The sequence below is a fragment of the Pocillopora damicornis genome, chromosome 14 (assembly GCF_964200805.1).
Source record: "Pocillopora damicornis chromosome 14, jaPocDami1.2, whole genome shotgun sequence".
NCBI classification, from domain to species: Eukaryota; Metazoa; Cnidaria; class Anthozoa; order Scleractinia; family Pocilloporidae; genus Pocillopora; species Pocillopora damicornis.
Window position 1 is genome coordinate 12,543,863 of NC_142683.1, and position 16,892 is coordinate 12,560,754.

Consider the following 16,892-nt stretch of genomic DNA (forward strand, 5'->3'; position numbering starts at 1 on the left):
GCAGTCTACATACAAGCAACGCTTCTTTGAAATATGCTTTTCTTAACAAACAATTTGTTGAGAAATGTATTTAATCCTGTAAACCCGAAACATTTTTGTTGATAAAGTTATTGCTTGAACAATTTTTTGTAGAAAAGGTCGTTCTCGACAGGTTATTCTCTAAAGTCTGTTTGTGTAAGATGTCTCCAATGTAAAAGAACAAAACAAAAAAACGTGAAAAAACAAATTAAAAAACCATTGACCCAAAAGTAAAAATAGTGTCTGAACCCATCTGGACTAGTGGATTACTTATAGTAATCAAATGTTTCGGCTCAGAAAATGACCAACTAAACTAAATTGCTGACAGAATTCTGTTAGTCCAATGGTCTCAAAAAGAAAAGATTCTAGGAGCCAACGTCACTTATTCCATGACGTCTGTTTAAAGTATCCATCTAGATTCCCTTGATTTCCAAACTTGGGTCAGAAAGTTCCTACGTGATGAAATGTTTTCATGCTGTGATTTGAAAATTCAGACAGGCTGAAAATGAATTTAGTAATAGATACTTAACCCTCTTCCCCAAGAGTTACTGGTATCTAATATCTCTTAACAATTTCACCCCTGAATTAGACATTAAGGTAAAGAGAATAAAGGAAATGATCACCAATGAAAGAAACTCTAGATTGCTAAACAAATTCTCCATGGCAGCACCTTAGGAAATTTATAGAGAAGAGTATAGAGAAATTGCACACTGATGTTAGGTTTTTAAGGGTTAATAGAGTTTAACTTAAAATTGCATGCAATGAGTAGAAGTCAAGTATTTAACATATTGTTATTCACCTAAACTAACCATCTACCAAAGCAAAAAAATGAAATACCTTTGCTTCCAAGCTTTACTGAGACTGAATGTACAGTGTATCAATTTATTATGATTGGTAGATGGAACAAAAAGGACAACAAATGAACCTTATCGCTAGTTTGATATGTTTTATAGACATAAATATCATCAAAATTGTTGGAAAGTTCATCTTATTTAGTCCGCAAGACAAACTAGTCGGTTGTTTACAGAACACAGGCAAGAAGTTGTTTTTTAAGACTTCTGAGAAATAAGTCTCGTGGAACGCCAGAGTGGATGCTTAGGACCTGGGTACTTTAGATCTCGATTTCAGAGCCTTCACCCTTAAAATCCAAGAGATGATTGAAATGTAAATTCTCCTTATGATTCCAAAATGTTATCTTGTAGAGAGGTTACGAGAAAAGACAAGCTTATCAGCTGGTGGGTGTTATTCTGATGTAACACCAAATTCTCTTGTCGGATTTATAGAGAAATGTATGACAATCAGTGAGGAGTTATACTAATTGGATCTTTTAAGTCAAAGGGAGAAGCCATTTGGTCCTTGAAACATTTTTTCCTAACTACTTGAAACCCCTTGTAGAAGGCACAGAAATGTGAGGTTCCTATTGATCGTGTCTCTATTTCTGTTGCTTTTTTCTCTCTCCAGTATAGTTTTCTTTAGATTACATTAGACCATGTGGTAGTTCTTTGCCCTGATAAGGGCTGTCTTTCTGAATTATCTGCTCTTCTTATTCGACCAGATGAAGTGAAAGGTAGACCTCACGAAGAAAAGTAAAATCTATATCTTAGACTAGTTCAAGTTTCCTTTTCGAAAGATATAATTTTCTATATGTCTGACTGCTCATACACCGAATTCATAAATGGCGCCCTCTCGGGACACATGAAAACGAGGTCGAAAAAGCCTCTCAACGAAAGGGCAACTTTATATCCAGATGCTTTTCACGGTACTTCAAACTCAGAATATTGGCGTTCTTTTGTTTAACATTGTTCATGGTAGAATGTCTGGGAGACTATATGAAAGTTTTGGAGTTTTGAAACCTCGTAAGAAGTCTTTTCTTGTGAATAAGAACTCAGAAAAAAAAACCCGAGAAAACAGTGGATTCACGCAATAACAAGGGATTTTGGGAAGAATTTCTCTGTATCAAATTCCACCCAGGTTTTCTCAAGGCATTTTAAGGCTGAAGTTTTCAAGACTACTCTAACGCACGAGGTGTCTTAAAAACCGGGAGTAGTACCCTCAATTTTTGCGTGGAAACGAAGTTCTTCACGAAAACGACCTCCGCCTACTCCTCGTTTGACAAATAGGAAATAAATTTTGATTGAGAAGCTGCAGGAAGGAAGTCTAGAAACTGTTGGAACTTCTATCGTAATTCCATTATCTTCATTTTCATCGACAACAACGACCGATTTACAACCTCCAGTGATAGAACCAGATTCTTATTTCCCCAAGCGTCAATCCGTGAAGGATACCAAAATTTATGAACTAGAGGACCAGATTGCTGTATTGTTATCCAAGAACAAGAAATTGGAGGAAGAGGTTTCGTTCTTGGAAGAAAAATGCTGTGATCTAAATGAGACATGCGTAACACTGCTTTCACTTGAAAATATCAAAACAAACACTTCACTTCTAACATTTTACACTGTTTTTCCAAACTTCTAAACGATGATGGCTTTATTTGAATTCCTGGACCCTGGTACCAATGGAGAAAATATCAATTATTGGTTATAGGGTAAAAAGACTGTCAAGTCTAATAGTAATAGTGAGAAATTAGGAAAGCAGGGAAGGACAAGATTCTTACAACCATTAGATGAGTTTTTTCTCACAATTTGTAGACTCAGACAACGTTTTGCTGAACAACATCTAGCCAACTTATTTCAAATTCCTCAGTCGACTGTCAGTCGAATTTTTATTACATGGATCAACTTCATGTACTTAAAACTTGGCCAGCTAAATATTTGGCCATCCAGAAAACTTGTTGATGAGACAATGCTAAAGGATTTCAAGGCTAAGTACCCTTCAATAAGAGTGATCATTGAGTGCACAGAGATTCGCAGCGGAATTTCAAGTAGTCTTCTTTAAACTAGTGAACTGTTTAGTTCTTATAAACATCATACCTCTTTGAAGGGATTAGAAGATATTTCACCCAAGGGGTCCTTCTCGTTTATTGGACAGTTGTACACAGCCATCATATCAGACAGGGAAATGGTTGAGCGCAGTGGTTTTCTAAACCTCCCTTTTTCTACATGGGACTCTATAATGGCTGAAAAGGGTTTCACCATTGAAGACATACTTCCCCTGGGTATCTCTCTCGATATACCCCCTTTCTTGGGAATGTCGGATCAGATGTCACCTGAGGATATGATTAAGACACAGCATACTGCTTCACTGAGAATTCAAGTAGAAAGAGCTATTAAAAAGGTCAAGAACTTTTCAATTTTTGAAGGAGTAATTCCTTCATCTTCTGTGAGAATAACAACGCTATCCGACGAACTTGCCGAAGATGACGCCACAGTGAACTGAATAAATACTTTTAGAGCCTCGTTTTCATGTATTCGAAACTAGGCCTTTCCGCGCGGCCGCCATTTATGAATTCGGTGTATGGGTCATGGGCCAATTTTGTGCTTACCCCCCTCCACTTAGTTTCTGTATTTTAGGACTAAAGATGCATTTACACTGTTGAATGTTTCTGCCACTTGTGAAGAAATTTCTTCTTAAAAATGATTCGATTTTAGTTTTCGCTTACATACAGCATTTGAATGATTTGTAGAATAGAAACACATTCACTTCAGTATGTATATTTTCTTAGCTTTACGGCTTGTGACTAGCATACGCCCATCTGGCGCCGTTATAATTTGAAGTGGACCTTGTAGAGGAACGGTAGTTTTGCCTTTAAAGCGGCCGTCTAAAGAAAATTGCTGAACTCTGTCATTGAAATAGTCACAGACAAGAAGGTTATTGGAGCTGTCTAAACACATGCCACAGGGTGAGTTGAACTGTCCGTCTTGATTGCCTTTTTCGCCAAACTTGTACAGGAAAGTGTTTGACGAATCGAATGCTTTTATGACGTGATTGTCTCTTTCAGTTACCAGGAAAATGTTTTTGTAAGGAATGCAGCTGCTTGGTGTGCTGAGATTCTCTGGACCGCTCTCTCCTATTGTGAATAGAGCTTCGCCCTCTTTTGACATTACTTGAACTCTGTTGTTAGAGAATTCAGTGACAACAATACGTTCTGTATCGTCAAGGCAAATACTAAGTGGAGTATTAAAGTGTCCTTTTCCCTCACCTTTTTTTCCAAAGGTTTTTAAAACAGTTCCTGTCTGGATATTTATATGTTGAATTCTATTATTTGATTTATCTGCAATAAGAATTTCGTTGTTGTTTAAAAATAACACTCCAGCTGGATATTTGAATTGTCCAGGATCTGCTCCTTCTTTTCCAATTTGTTTTAAACAGTTCCCATCTTTATTGAATACAAAAACACAGTGTCCACGATTATCTACAACAGCTATGTCGCCTTGCCTGTTTACAGCGATTCCAGTGGGTCCCTTGAACCCCTGCCCTTTGTTGAACTTCAAGTCCAATTCACCGACCACGACAAGTTGACGTTGTTTCACTGCCAACGTGAACGGAGGGGTGGAAAGCTTTTCGCCATTAATCTTCACCTCAACGCTGTAGGGGCCAGGCACTACAGGTGTAAATTTCAGCGTAAGATTGCCGTCTCCTTTTTCTTCAACGCTTTCGTTTGTAACATCTTTGGTGGGTTTTATCAGCAATTCAACTTGCTCTTTAAGATCGGCCTGGTTACAAATCTCTCCCTCTGCTGTTTTTAGGCATAACGTAAACTCTGCTTCTACACCAGCCTGGAAAGTTTGATCCAGTCCTTCTACAGTTGATGTAGCTGCTTTTGCCGGTTTCTCGGTGAGTTGAATAAAACCCAGTTTCAAGTCTTGTTGGGATGCCACGGTAAATTTGACAAATGTTGTTGGATGATGCCTTGAAATCTCAGCTCCACGAAGCTCTTGAAATTTGTGCTTCAAAGTTGTCCTGGTCTTTATAATATCCCAGACTGGGCTTCTCTGCACGAGATTTTCCGCAAACTTAGCCTCTTGGTGTATTTGTTTTACCAGCGATTCCAGTTCTTGTTTAGCCGAGTTAATTTGCTCTATTCTCTTTCTACGCGTCATTTCTAAGGACTCTAAGAGCTGTTTTTCTTGCTGTCGCGTTTTTGTGATCACTTGTTGAGCTGCCTTAGACACTTCTTGTTTAGCGATTGCGATAATCATTTCCACATCCTCAGAGGTTTTCTCAAGTTTTCCAATCTCTTCTCGAAACAAGGGTACATATGAATGTTGTGCCGCGTAGCACTGGGAACACAAATGGTGAAACAGAGAATTAACTCTGAAGTGTAAATTAAAGTGCTATTTAAACCCATGAATAACCCACAGGGCGTTAGCCCTAATAAAGGGAAACAGGAACCACACGAGGCAAAGAGAAAATCTTTTGACCTCGGTGGGAATCGAACCCACGACCTCCGGATTAGATCTACCGTTACTCTGCCGACTGAGCTACGAGGTCGCACAGAGAAAGTCGGGAACGATTTAGGATGGTGAATCGCGGCTAAGAGAAAGTAAGGGTACATATGAATGTTGTGCCGCGTAGCACTGGGAACACAAATGGTGAAACAGAGAATTAACTCTGAAGTGTAAATTAAAGTGCTATTTAAACCCATGAATAACCCACAGGGCGTTAGCCCTAATAAAGGGAAACAGGGAACCACACGAGGCAAAGAAAAAATCTTTTGACCTCGGTGGGAATCGAACCCACGACCTCCGGATTAGATCTACCGTTACTCTGCCGACTGAGCTACGAGGTCGCACAGAGAAAGTCGGGAACGATTTAGGATGGTGAATCGCGGCGAAGAGAAAGTAAGGGTACATATGAATGTTGTGCCGCGTTGTGCCGTAATGTTGTACCGCGTACCGGCAGAGTAACGGTAGATCTAATCCGGAGGTCGTGGGTTCGATTCCCACCGAGGTCAAAAGATTTTTTCTTTGCCTCGTGTGGTTCCCTGTTTCCCTTTATTAGGGCTAACGCCCTGTGGGTTATTCATGGGTTTAAATAGTACTTTAATTTACACTTCAGAGTTAATTCTCTGTTTCACCATTTTTCTTCTCGAAACAAGTTTGCCTTCTCCTTGATGGTGTCGATGTTCAACATGATGTATTTCCTGTCCTTCTGCACTGCCTTTTCAATAACGTCGAACTCATGGCCTCGGTGATCTTCGGCGAAGCAAACAGGACAAATACACGCTTCACAGGAAGAGCAGAAATATCGTAGTCTTTCGTTCTTGTGTTGCGAGCAAAATGGCGGCCTCAGCAAGGCCTCGCGATCTTCCGTTTCAAGAAGACCTACCAAACTATTTTGGTAAAAGCTGGTGGGTAAACGGTCGTAGCGATTACCTTCTGGTAGATTGATTTCTGCCTGACACTCGGGGCATCTGAATTTGCCTTGTCTGTGGGTTTTTGTTGCATGTTCCTCCAAACACTTGCAACAAAAAGTGTGGAAGCACGACAATATTTTGGGGTCTGTGTAAGTATCGAGACAAATTGAACATGTGACTTGTTTCTTGAGGTTTTCCACGAGAGGTTCCATCACGATCGCCTTGAAGAACAGATTATTCAAGCGACGAATACAAACAGACAATTTTGGAATCAAAGATTTAATTTTTAACTCCGAGAAAACAGCACAAAGTCCATGACAGCTAAGTTTTTGCGGCCAATCACATTCAAGGACGTAGTTGACCTTTTTTGTAACGTTATGCCAGTGTTGTTTCCTCGTGTAAAATGAATAGACTTAGTCGGTCGGGCTGAAACCTTGAAACCGTAGAAGGCTCCTTTAAAATGTTATCACAAAATTTCTGAAAGCTGATTTGCTGAGACTGATGACATTTTTTATTAATCACGAGGGATATTTTGGTAATCAATAGGGCATGATTACTTAATGCTGATTGAGCCTTTTTTATGTTTGCGGCAACGGTTTAATGATTGGAATTCAACTGAATGAAGCAGTGTAACGTTATTAACTGTATTCAGCCACATATACAGGACTATAACTTCCCAGCAGTTTTGTCACGCAGAGCGTTCAAAGACTAATTGGATAGGCTAACGCCGAAACGGTCTGTCGCGTTCACGAGCAACAGTCGTTTTTGGGTCTACCCTCACCCCGACGGTCATACAAATCAAACAACACAATCGATTCACAACAAGACAACAGATATGTCCTTTGCGGTTAGAGTGTACGTCTTAGTCTTAAACTGTCATCGATATCCCGTTCGTGTAAACAATTTTGCTGGTGGCTTTCTCTAAGAACGGAAAATGCTTTAAAAATATTGGAACAAACAGCCTTTGTTTCCGATTCCTAGAAAACAATTCAAAGTCCGTGTGAGCTGATCTATTTTTGTCTTGTCACTTTTGTTTGGCTTAGTTGACCTTTTTGTAACGTTAAACTGATTATTTCGTGCGTTTTTAAAAGTAAATATCTATTTGTCTGAAAGCGTTATTGTTAGAAAATCCTTTGTTTGAGTTTATTGTTAATGAAATAGCAAATAATTCATGGCTTGTTACTGAAAGGAAAACTTCGGGGCCTTATGGCGAGGAGAGATTTAGATAAGCAAGGTTGAAAAGCGCTAAACGTGCTTGAGAGACTCTCTTCATTTAACGATGTTATCGCTCTTTATTGTTCTTAAAAATGTGTTTAAAGCTTCTTTCCCTCTTCCGCTTGTTTTTTCATCAATTTTCTGTCTACTGTCAGATTCGGTCTTAAAGATTGTTCCACACTCGTGAAGGACTAAATTTACAAATTTTGAGCAGTCTACGTACAAGCGACGCTTCTTTGAAATATGCTTTTACTACCAAACAATTTGTTGAGATATGCATTTAATCCTGTGAACCCGTAACATTTTTGTTGATAAAATGGTTGCTTGAACGAGTTTTTGTAGAAAAGGTCGTTGTCGACAGGTTGTTCTCTAAAGACTGTTTGTGTAAGAAATTTGCTTTAAAAATATGAATGATTCGACTTTAGTTTCTGCTGGCATACATGCAGCATTTGAATGATTCGTAGAATAGTAACACATTCACTTCAGTATACATATTTTCTTAGCTACAAGGCTTGTGACTAGTATACGCCCATCTGGCACTGTTATAATTTGAAATGGACTGTGTAAAGGAACGGTAGTTTTGCCCGTAAAGCGACCGTCCAAAGAAAATTGCTGAACTCTGTTATTGAAATAGTCACAAACGAGAAGGTTATTGGGGCCGTCTAAACACATGCCACGGGGTGAGTTGAACTGTCCGTCTTGATTCCCTTTTTCGCCAAACTTGTACAGGAAAGTCTTTGACGCATCAAATGCTTTTATGACGTGATTGTCTCTTTCAGTTACCAGGAAAATGTTTTTGTAAGGGACGCAGCTGTATGGTGTGCTGAGTTTCTCTGGACCACTGTCTCCTATTGCGAATAGAGCTTCGCCCTCTCTTGACATTACTTGAACTCTATTGTTGGAGAATTCACTGACAACAATACGTTCTGTATCGTCAAAGCAAATACGAAGTGGATTCTTGAAGTGTCCTTTTCCTTCACCTTTTTTTCCAAAGGTTTTTACGACGGATCCTGTCTGGATATTTATATGTTGGATTCTATTATTTGCTTGATCTGCAATTAGTAATTCGTTGTTGTTTAAAAATAACTCATCATATGGATATTTAAATTGTCCAGGATGTGTTCCTTCTTTTCCAATTTGTTTTGAACAGTTCCCTTCTTTATTAAATACAAAAACACAGTGTCCAAGATTATCTACAACAGCTATGTCGCCTTACGTGTTTACAGCAATTCCAGTTTGTCGCTTGAACTCCTGCCCTTGGTTGAACTTCAAGTCCAACTCACCAACTACGACAAGTTGACGTTCTTTCACTGTTAAAGGGAATGGAGAGGTAGAAAGCTTTTCGCCATTAATCTTCACCTCAACGCTGTAGGCGCCAGGCACATTAAGGTGTAAACTTCACCGTAAGTTTTCCGTCTCCTTTTTCGTTTTCCATCTTCGGTGGGTTTTATTAGCAATTCAACTTGATCGTTAAGGTCGGCCGGGTTACTAATCTCTCCTTCTGATGTGTTTGGACACAAGGTAAACTCTGCTTCTACACCAGCTTGGAAAGTTTGGTCCAGTCCTTTTACAATTGATTCAGCTGCGAGTTGAATAAAACCCAGTTTCAAGTCTTGTTGGGATGCCGCGTAAAATTTGGCAAGTGTAGTCTCGTGATGTTTTGGAACTTCAACCCCACGAAGCTCTTGAAATTTCTGCCTCAAAGCTTCTTTGTTCTGCATTATATCCGAGCTTGAGCTTCTCTGCACCAGATTCTCCGCAAACTCAGGTGCTTGGCTTATTTGTTTTACTAGGGATTTTACTTCCTATTTAGCCGCGTTAATCTTCTCAAGTCTCGACATGCGTGTTGTTTCCAGGGATACAATCGCTTCTCGCTCGCGCTGTCGAACGTTTGCTATCATTTGTTGGGCTGTTCGCGAGACTTCTCGCTTGGCTGTTGCGAAATTTCTATCAAGCTCAGAAATCCTTTCTTCGAACTCCTTGATGACTTGAAAAAGTTGGGTTTCTTTTTCCTTGATGATCTTAGCGCCAGACATGATGTTTTCTTTTTCGTCGTGTGCTGCTTTGTCGAACAAAACGGCGATGTGGTTTTGATGATCCGTGACAATGCAGGTTGGACAAATGCAAACTTGACACTGCGAGCAAAAGAACCGTGTGACTTCTTTCTCGTGGAACTGTTGTGAGCAAAATGGCTGTCGCTTCAGTAGTGCTTCGTAATCCTCTTCTTTAAAGTCCTCAACTGGCGTGACTTTGTGCCCCTCAAACGTTGCAATCAGCAGTTGATGCGCATTGAAACAATCCAGGCACATGAATCGTCCGCAATCAAAGCAATAGTACATCTGAGAGTTGGTTTTTCTGCAATGGGAACAAGCAATGCTACTTGCATCACCACTTTGTCGAACGGCGAGGAGACTCGACAAACTCTTGTGGAAAAAACTGATGGGCAAATGGTCGAAGCAGTTTCCTTCTGGTAAATCGATTTCCGCGTGACACTCCGGGCATCGGAATTTTCCTTGCCTCTGGCTCATTATCGCATGCTTCTCTAAACACTTGCAACAAAACGTGTGAAGACATGAAATAGTTTTAGGTTCGGTGTAAGTATCAAGACAGATTGAGCAAGTAACTTGCTTCTTGAGATCTTTCAAAAGAGACTCCATCTTCAAAGCGAATCAAACTAGACTGTCAGGAGACTCTTAATACAGTGGCTTGAAAGCAGATATCATTTTTAGGTTTCCATGAAAACAGAACAAAGTCCGTATCGACTGATTGCCACTGACCAATCAAACTCTTTGTTTTGGCTTTGGTTTCGACTTTTTATGTTTTCCTATCTTACCTCATTTTTTTTCCTTAGAATGCTTCCAGGTGAAGTTAATTTGTCACTTCACAGGAAAGGACTTAGTAAAATTAAACTTAGTAAAATTAAAAAAATATCATAAAAATGTTTTTTAACATGGATGATTGTTTCTATAGTTTTGGGGGCTGATGGAAAAAAACAAAAAGAAAAGAAAAAAGAAGCAGTGTGTGATGTTTGTTGCAAATTCCGTGCGAGAAGAAACAAGGTCACGCATTGTTTAACTTCAGGCGTTCAGCCGAAATTATTCAAGTGCCTTTGTAGCAATTCTTTTTGACTTCGTCCTTTTAGAGGTTTTCTTTGGCAAGCCACCTCGTCAAGTTATCTATTCAAGTAGGAAGCTAATCTTTCCTTAGCTGTCTTGCCTTTTTTCGATATAGCAATAGTAGGGCGAGGAAACGCGAAGCGAGCGCGCTTGAGCCACCCCGTGCGAGAGAAAAGGAATACAAATCACTACCCACGGTCCCTTGCATGCGCGATCGTTAAATTTTCCGGTAAGGCTCCTATGTCTTTCGTGCTCTGGGTGGGGATTTAAATCTGTGATGGGACAAGGGAAAAAAATTCGTCTTGAACTCATTTTCGTTCAAAAGTCTCTTTTTTAAATAACCGATATTTCAGTTAGTTGAGCCGGGCGATATGTCAAGGAAAAACGTATCACAATTTTTCCTCCACACTGCCAGAGAAAAGTGTTAAAGGGAAAGCCTGTAGCATGCAGCTTCATTTTAGGTCATGTCAAACCTAGCATATACAACTAGTACATTAAATCTTCTATTTTTCGTTTTATTTACCAGGAGGTGAAAACAAATCCGAATAATTACGACGCGTGGTTTGATTACCTTCGTCTGATGGAAAGTGAGGCAGATCCCGATGCAGTGAGAGAAGTTTACGAAAGAGCCATCGCCAATATTCCACCCGCCGAGGAAAAGCGTTTATGGAGACGATACATTTACCTGTGGATCAACTATGCGCTGTACGAAGAACTTCTGACCAAGGTTTGTTCTATTTTTGCAGCTGTTGGCCTACGCGGATGTAGATCAAGTCTGCAGAAGAAACTGACTCGTATAAGTTCTTCATCTCAATCCGTGTTTTGTTACCTAAGGTGGATTAGAGCGGTTTTGTCAATATCCTTCCATGGAAAGCTAGTCCATCTTAGTTCACCCTACTCCCCAGGTTTGTTTTTACCCCTCTCCCCTCCCTGAGCATTTCCTTAGGTTTTCATGGCAGTTCACTAGTACTCACTCAGACTTGTACTCCCGGGTGGTAAGAAGCACTACAAAATTAAAGTGGCATGGTGATGAACGGAACACAATGAAGGGTCGAACACAGACCTCTAGTTCCAGAGTTTAGCAAGTGAACTATTAGAAATTTGTGCTAACGCTTCTCCAAAGTGCAGAGGTAAATTATATTCCACATTGAAAAAGTTTTCTTGTGTCCGTCTCATTCTTGTTGTTACAGGACATGGACCGCACAAGACAGGTGTATCGTGCATGTTTGGATCTTATACCACACAAGAAGGTAAACAACTGTTGAGAACTACCTTATTTGCGGTGCGTAGCGGTTGTTATATCCTGTACTATATTACTGCTTGAACATTACAACGTTCCCTACTCTGTCTCATTATTTCTGAAACCCTAATTCTCCCAACTAATAACCAATCATTTCTTTGTCGGGTACCTACAGGAATTTAGTGTTGTATCAGGGCAATGTTCCCAAATCTATAATCCCTTTACGTCATCATATGGCTTGACAGAGTAAAACTTAAACTAGGATTTTTTCATGTTGTTGGAAACTTTGCTTTTCCATTTAAGTATTATTTTGTTGTCTTTAATTTGTGCTCAAAAGGATAAGCAAGGTTTTGGATATATTTCAGTTTCTTTTTAACGAGATTAAGCAGTGAATGTCTGTTTTTTATTTTTTCATTTCCAGTTCACTTTCGGTAAAGTCTGGCTGTTGTATGCACAGTTTGAAATCCGCCAGAAGGATCTCAAGGCAGCACGGCAGGCGTTGGTGAGTGTCATGGGAGATTTCATCATCTGGATGAATGGCGGGCGGGCGTAGTCTTGCTCAAAAGTGGGTGAGGAGGGAACCGTTTGCAGATCAGATTGTGTTTATTCTCGTTCCGTCCCGGGTCATTGTGGCGTATTCTTTTGCAAGACAGTTACTTTCACAGTGCCTCTCTGAACCAAGAGGTATGATTGGGTATCGGTGAACTGTTTGGGAAAACGTTACGATGGTACTTGGTGCAAAGTTGACTGCAGTGGACAATACTTGAGATGGCTTGATGCCAACGAAAACGAGCTTGGTTGGTAGAAATGCAAAGATTTGTTGTGAATACAAAATCATGATCCGCCTAATCCATTAGCGCGCTAGAGTTCCACGACTCTTCCCACGAAATTAATGGTTTACATCGGCGAAGATAATCGCGAATTTCTTAGAATGAAGTTACTATGAGTAGTGATACTCTTCCTGGATATGTGGTAGTTCATCGTAGGCTTCGAACCTCCCCCCTCCCCCCTCCCTCCAATTTTCTGTGGATCCTCGCCAGTACTTATTTAACTCCTTAACTCCTAAGATCTCATTAGTAATTCTCCTTACTGTCTGCCAATGATTCTCATTATTTTATTTTGGAGAATTTGGTATCGGATCAATTAGCAATCCCATAATTGATATTTTTCTTTATTCTCGTCACTTGTCTGCATGATATTGTAAAGATATAGTGAGGAGAAATTCTGTCTTGGTCACTCACGGGAGTTAAAGGGTTAAGGCCTACTGAATGGAGGGAGATGGAGGGAGGTACTGTGTCTCATCAAGACATAAACAATGGGACATCGTTTTCTCCTGGCCCCATCCAACATCATAAAAAGTGGCCTGGTCATGAACTTTCAATCCGTGTTCCAGCTTCCCGAACTGCCAGTCCAGTCCATTGTGTCTCACACACGCTCTGCTAATGTATTATTTGTGTTCGTCACAGGGCACAGCGATCGGGAAATGTCCCAAAGACCGACTCTTCCGAGAATACATCGGTCTCGAGTTACAGGTGAGTTGAAAGATTATGAAAAGGAACTCCAAGGAATTGAGACCTTAATCTAAAAATCTTTATCGAAGTGATTTTCTAAGCCTTCCCCCTTCCACTCCTTAACCATTTCAATTCTTACTTTTTCTCGACTTTTTGTGTTTCTTAGAAATATTGGTTACTTTTTTAGCTGACTCCAATTGCGACTCCGTTACGGTGTCTCTAGTTACCCTTTGTGATGCAAATTCTGCCTCTTTGTCCGTTTTGCTTTTAACAGCTTCGAGAATTTGATCGCTGTCGTAAGTTGTACGAGAAATTCCTGGAGTTTAATCCTGCAAATTGTACCACATGGGTCAAGGTTAGGAGAGAGTGTTTTATGTTATTGTTGTTGAGAAGTAGTTGTTTTATTATTGTTTTATAAGTGTGCCGCACAATTAACTATAAATGGAGTTTGACAAGAACAAAACTTGCCGACGGAAGGTTATCGAACTGGGAATGAAGAAACTAAGAAACGTTTGAGTAAACAAACGTAAAAACAAACAAGTAAAATAAGGGCATGAATATTATTAGGGACCTGCAAATTGTACCACATGGGTCAAGGTTAGGAGAGAATGTTTTATGTTGTTAAAGTAGTTGTTTTTTATTATTGTTTCATAAGTGTGCTTTTCTGTGAACACTTGCAATTAACTATAGATGGAGTTTGACAAGAACAAAACTTGAAAACAGACGGAAGGTTATCGAATTGGGAATGAGAAACTAAGAAACGTTTGATTAAACAAACGTAAGAACAAACGATCGAAGGCAGGCCTGGATCGAAGGAATGTCCAGTCGCGCGCCCACACGAATGAACAAAAACAAAACAAGTAAAATAAGGGCATGAATATTAACAAACAGGGACCTTGTGCGGTTAGGACGGCAACGCTGAGGGAGACGTCGATCAAGAAATGAATTTATCTTTTTAGTTAAGATTTTGCAAATGGCTGGACGTGTTTATTGTCTCTTACGGCACTACATCTTTACTTCGGCATAACTTATGTAAGCAGTGTTGAGTTCAAAATGGAATTTTAAATAATTTGCCGTCGGAGTTTCCTTTCTCAGACCACGCAAATTTTGGTGATTTCACGTCGTTGTTTTGCAGAGGAAGGCTAAGAAATGTACAAATTTTAAATCGCACGAGCTGAGCTATTGTTTTGCTTATTAGATCTTTTGTTTTTCCACTTCCTCGTTGCTGTCGACGTTGGGGTTAGCTTAAGGTTCCCAATAATCAAGCTAAGGGAACGAAATTAAACCGACAATATGTTTATTAAATGTGCGGCAGTCAAGGGAGACTCTGTGTAAGATATGTTAAGAAGGAAAGTACCGTGAATAGTTCGGGAAAGGTAACAGATTAACCCTTTAACTCCCAAGATAAGATTGTCAGTTCTCCCCTTTAGCTGCAACACATTTCCTCGTAAATTCGTTGGGAGAATTGGGTGTTAGATCAAGATATAGACTTCTACCTGATAAGTTTGAGTTTGCTAGAGAATGTGTTCATATTTTAGGGAGAAGTTACACGTTGATCACCCTATGGGAGTGAAAGGGTTAACTTGTAAATAGAGCACTTTTCGATCGAGGCAGTGAGAGATCGACGATAGAGAACCGCTGGTAGTCGGCTGTTATTGAAACCTTTGCTCTGTTTTCTCCTTTTTTCTATTTTTAGTACGCCGAACTGGAAACCATTCTTGGTGATACTGACAGGGCACGTGCGCTGTTTGAATTGGCTGTTAACCAACCTTTGCTTGATATGCCCGAGGTAATGTATTGCAATGAAGGGTGTATTGAACTCAACGCACTGCATATTCTGTTTTTTCTGCTGTGGGAAAAGCTGCGCGGTGTTTCCATTCCATCTCGGAAGAGTAACAATACTTTTGGTCTTTAATTATGCTCTCGAAACTAGAATAAACTTCGACGGATATGCAAATTTGTGGAACCTGTATTAAGCGGCATCGTATTTAGCGGTCGGTTGTCAAAGTCCCGAATTAGTCTCCCCTTAATTACTGCAATTTTCACCTTGGATTAAAACCGGAAGTTATGTTTTCACGAGAAGTTAGTAGTTCATCATTTTTAGTGAAAATGCTTCACTTCCTTCCGACTATTAACATTCGTATTCTTAAAATTTGTTTTAAGCACGAGTACGCGGTGTAAGTTCCTCTTTTTGAAGGTTGTGTAGAAATAGAGAATCACTCTCGCAGAACGGAAGTGACGTTGACAGAGTACTAACTACTAACTAAAATACTAACAGTGTTACTCATTTCTGTGAGTCTGATTAGCAGCAACAAGTGAATAATTGTAGATTTTGTTGTTCTCAGGTTTTGTGGAAAGCTTACATAGATTTCGAGATAAACTTGGAAGAGTACGACAAAACACGAGATCTGTATGAGAGGCTACTGAGACGAACGCAACACGTCAAGGTTGTATTTTTTAATTGATTTTCCCTAAATTCTATCTCTACGATTTTGTTGAATCTCTTGTACAAGAGCAGATATTTCCATTACGTCTTTCTATTCGTGTATGATCGTTTTTAGTGCCTCGCAAAAGTGTACTGTGTCGTTAATTTCATCATGATATTAATTAACCGCCACATGTCGAAGCAAATTTGCAGCCATGTTTCCCTGTATTCGCTTTCCTTGTGTAAGGCTCTAATTTCCGTCTGTGATTCTCCTGAAATGTTCTCTTTATAGGTTTGGATTAGTTTTGCACAGTTCGAGGCCTCTACAGCAACCGATGAAAGCATCATACAAGCAAGGTGTGTAAAAAGGCTATCCTACATTCTCGATCGAGACCGTGACCATGGTAGTACATAAGTGGAAAGCCTACAGTCACGCAACGCCCGATCTCGATCGAGAGCGTGACCATGCTAGTTCATAAGAGGAAAGCCTACAGACACGCAACGCCCGATGAAGCTTTGCGGAGAGCCCCAGAGTGGACTACCCAATGGAAGATTTATTTGTCCTGTAGGAGAGGATTCATGATGGAATATTTACGTTGAAATAGTTCTATTGCTTTAAATGCCATCAAAACGTCTGTGAAACTGAATCCTCACCTTTGTCTGTTTTGTTTGTACTATAAATATTAATTTTCAGGACTGTTTACGAACGCGCCAGCAAATCTCTCAGAAATGCAGAGGAGAAAGAAGAACGAGTGATGGTACTGGAAGCCTGGAAAGAGTTCGAGGTATTATTAAAATTGGTTGTATGAATAAGGAAACTTTTTTGAAAAGTCGAATCCGATTTAATTTTATAATTTTGATCCTCTAGGAGGAATATGGAGACGAAAGCTCACAAGAAAAAATCAAGAAAAAGATGCCTCGCCGAGTAAAGAAGAGGAGAAAAGTACAAACGGACGACGGAGTAAGAAATCTCTCCAAACGTATTCAAATAACTTCGATCATCTGTCGTCACGCAATCCGTTGCCTAAGCCAAAATGTCGCGTGACGTATCGATTCTGTTCTCAATTTGCTTTCGATTTTTGTTCCTAATGCGGCTGTTATCAAATATAAT

At 39.8% G+C, this 16,892-nt stretch overlaps 2 protein-coding genes, 1 long non-coding RNA gene and 2 pseudogenes across 4 annotated transcripts in view; 2 read left to right on the forward strand and 3 right to left on the reverse strand.

Annotated features, from left to right (window-relative positions):
- The window catches only part of LOC113679624 (uncharacterized), a 97,038-nt gene that overhangs the window by 44,155 nt on the left and 35,991 nt on the right, over positions 1 to 16,892 (reverse strand). The window lies entirely within an intron of this gene.
- Positions 1 to 16,892, forward strand: part of LOC113666889 (crooked neck-like protein 1) — a 31,816-nt gene that overhangs the window by 14,574 nt on the left and 350 nt on the right. The window contains exons 11-20 of the mRNA XM_089194620.1: positions 11,132 to 11,332; positions 11,796 to 11,855; positions 12,267 to 12,347; positions 13,312 to 13,377; positions 13,631 to 13,711; positions 15,053 to 15,145; positions 15,702 to 15,803; positions 16,074 to 16,138; positions 16,476 to 16,566; positions 16,650 to 16,742. Of these exons, the coding sequence (XP_089050746.1) occupies positions 11,132 to 11,332; positions 11,796 to 11,855; positions 12,267 to 12,347; positions 13,312 to 13,377; positions 13,631 to 13,711; positions 15,053 to 15,145; positions 15,702 to 15,803; positions 16,074 to 16,138; positions 16,476 to 16,566; positions 16,650 to 16,742 (933 nt within the window). The remainder of the gene's footprint in view (positions 1 to 11,131; positions 11,333 to 11,795; positions 11,856 to 12,266; positions 12,348 to 13,311; positions 13,378 to 13,630; positions 13,712 to 15,052; positions 15,146 to 15,701; positions 15,804 to 16,073; positions 16,139 to 16,475; positions 16,567 to 16,649; positions 16,743 to 16,892) is intronic.
- LOC149034496 (uncharacterized) lies at positions 2,152 to 3,354 on the forward strand (annotated as a pseudogene).
- On the reverse strand, positions 3,248 to 6,846 carry LOC149034497 (tripartite motif-containing protein 3-like). The gene is made up of 3 exons (XM_089194639.1): positions 6,014 to 6,846; positions 5,685 to 5,692; positions 3,248 to 5,158 (listed from the first exon to the last, which is right to left on the reverse strand). The coding sequence occupies exons 1-3, from the start codon at positions 6,484 to 6,486 to the stop codon at positions 3,615 to 3,617; spliced, it is 2,025 nt and encodes a 674-aa protein (XP_089050765.1). The 5' UTR covers positions 6,487 to 6,846; the 3' UTR covers positions 3,248 to 3,614.
- Positions 7,543 to 10,422, reverse strand: LOC149034498 (E3 ubiquitin-protein ligase TRIM45-like; annotated as a pseudogene). Its single transcript, XR_016183157.1, has one exon. The product of XR_016183157.1 is annotated as an E3 ubiquitin-protein ligase TRIM45-like (transcript).

Coding starts and splice junctions, on each gene's coding strand:
- LOC149034497 (XM_089194639.1), bottom strand. CDS start 6,486: ATGGAACCTCTCGTGGAAAACCTCAAGAAACAAGTCACATGTTCAATT.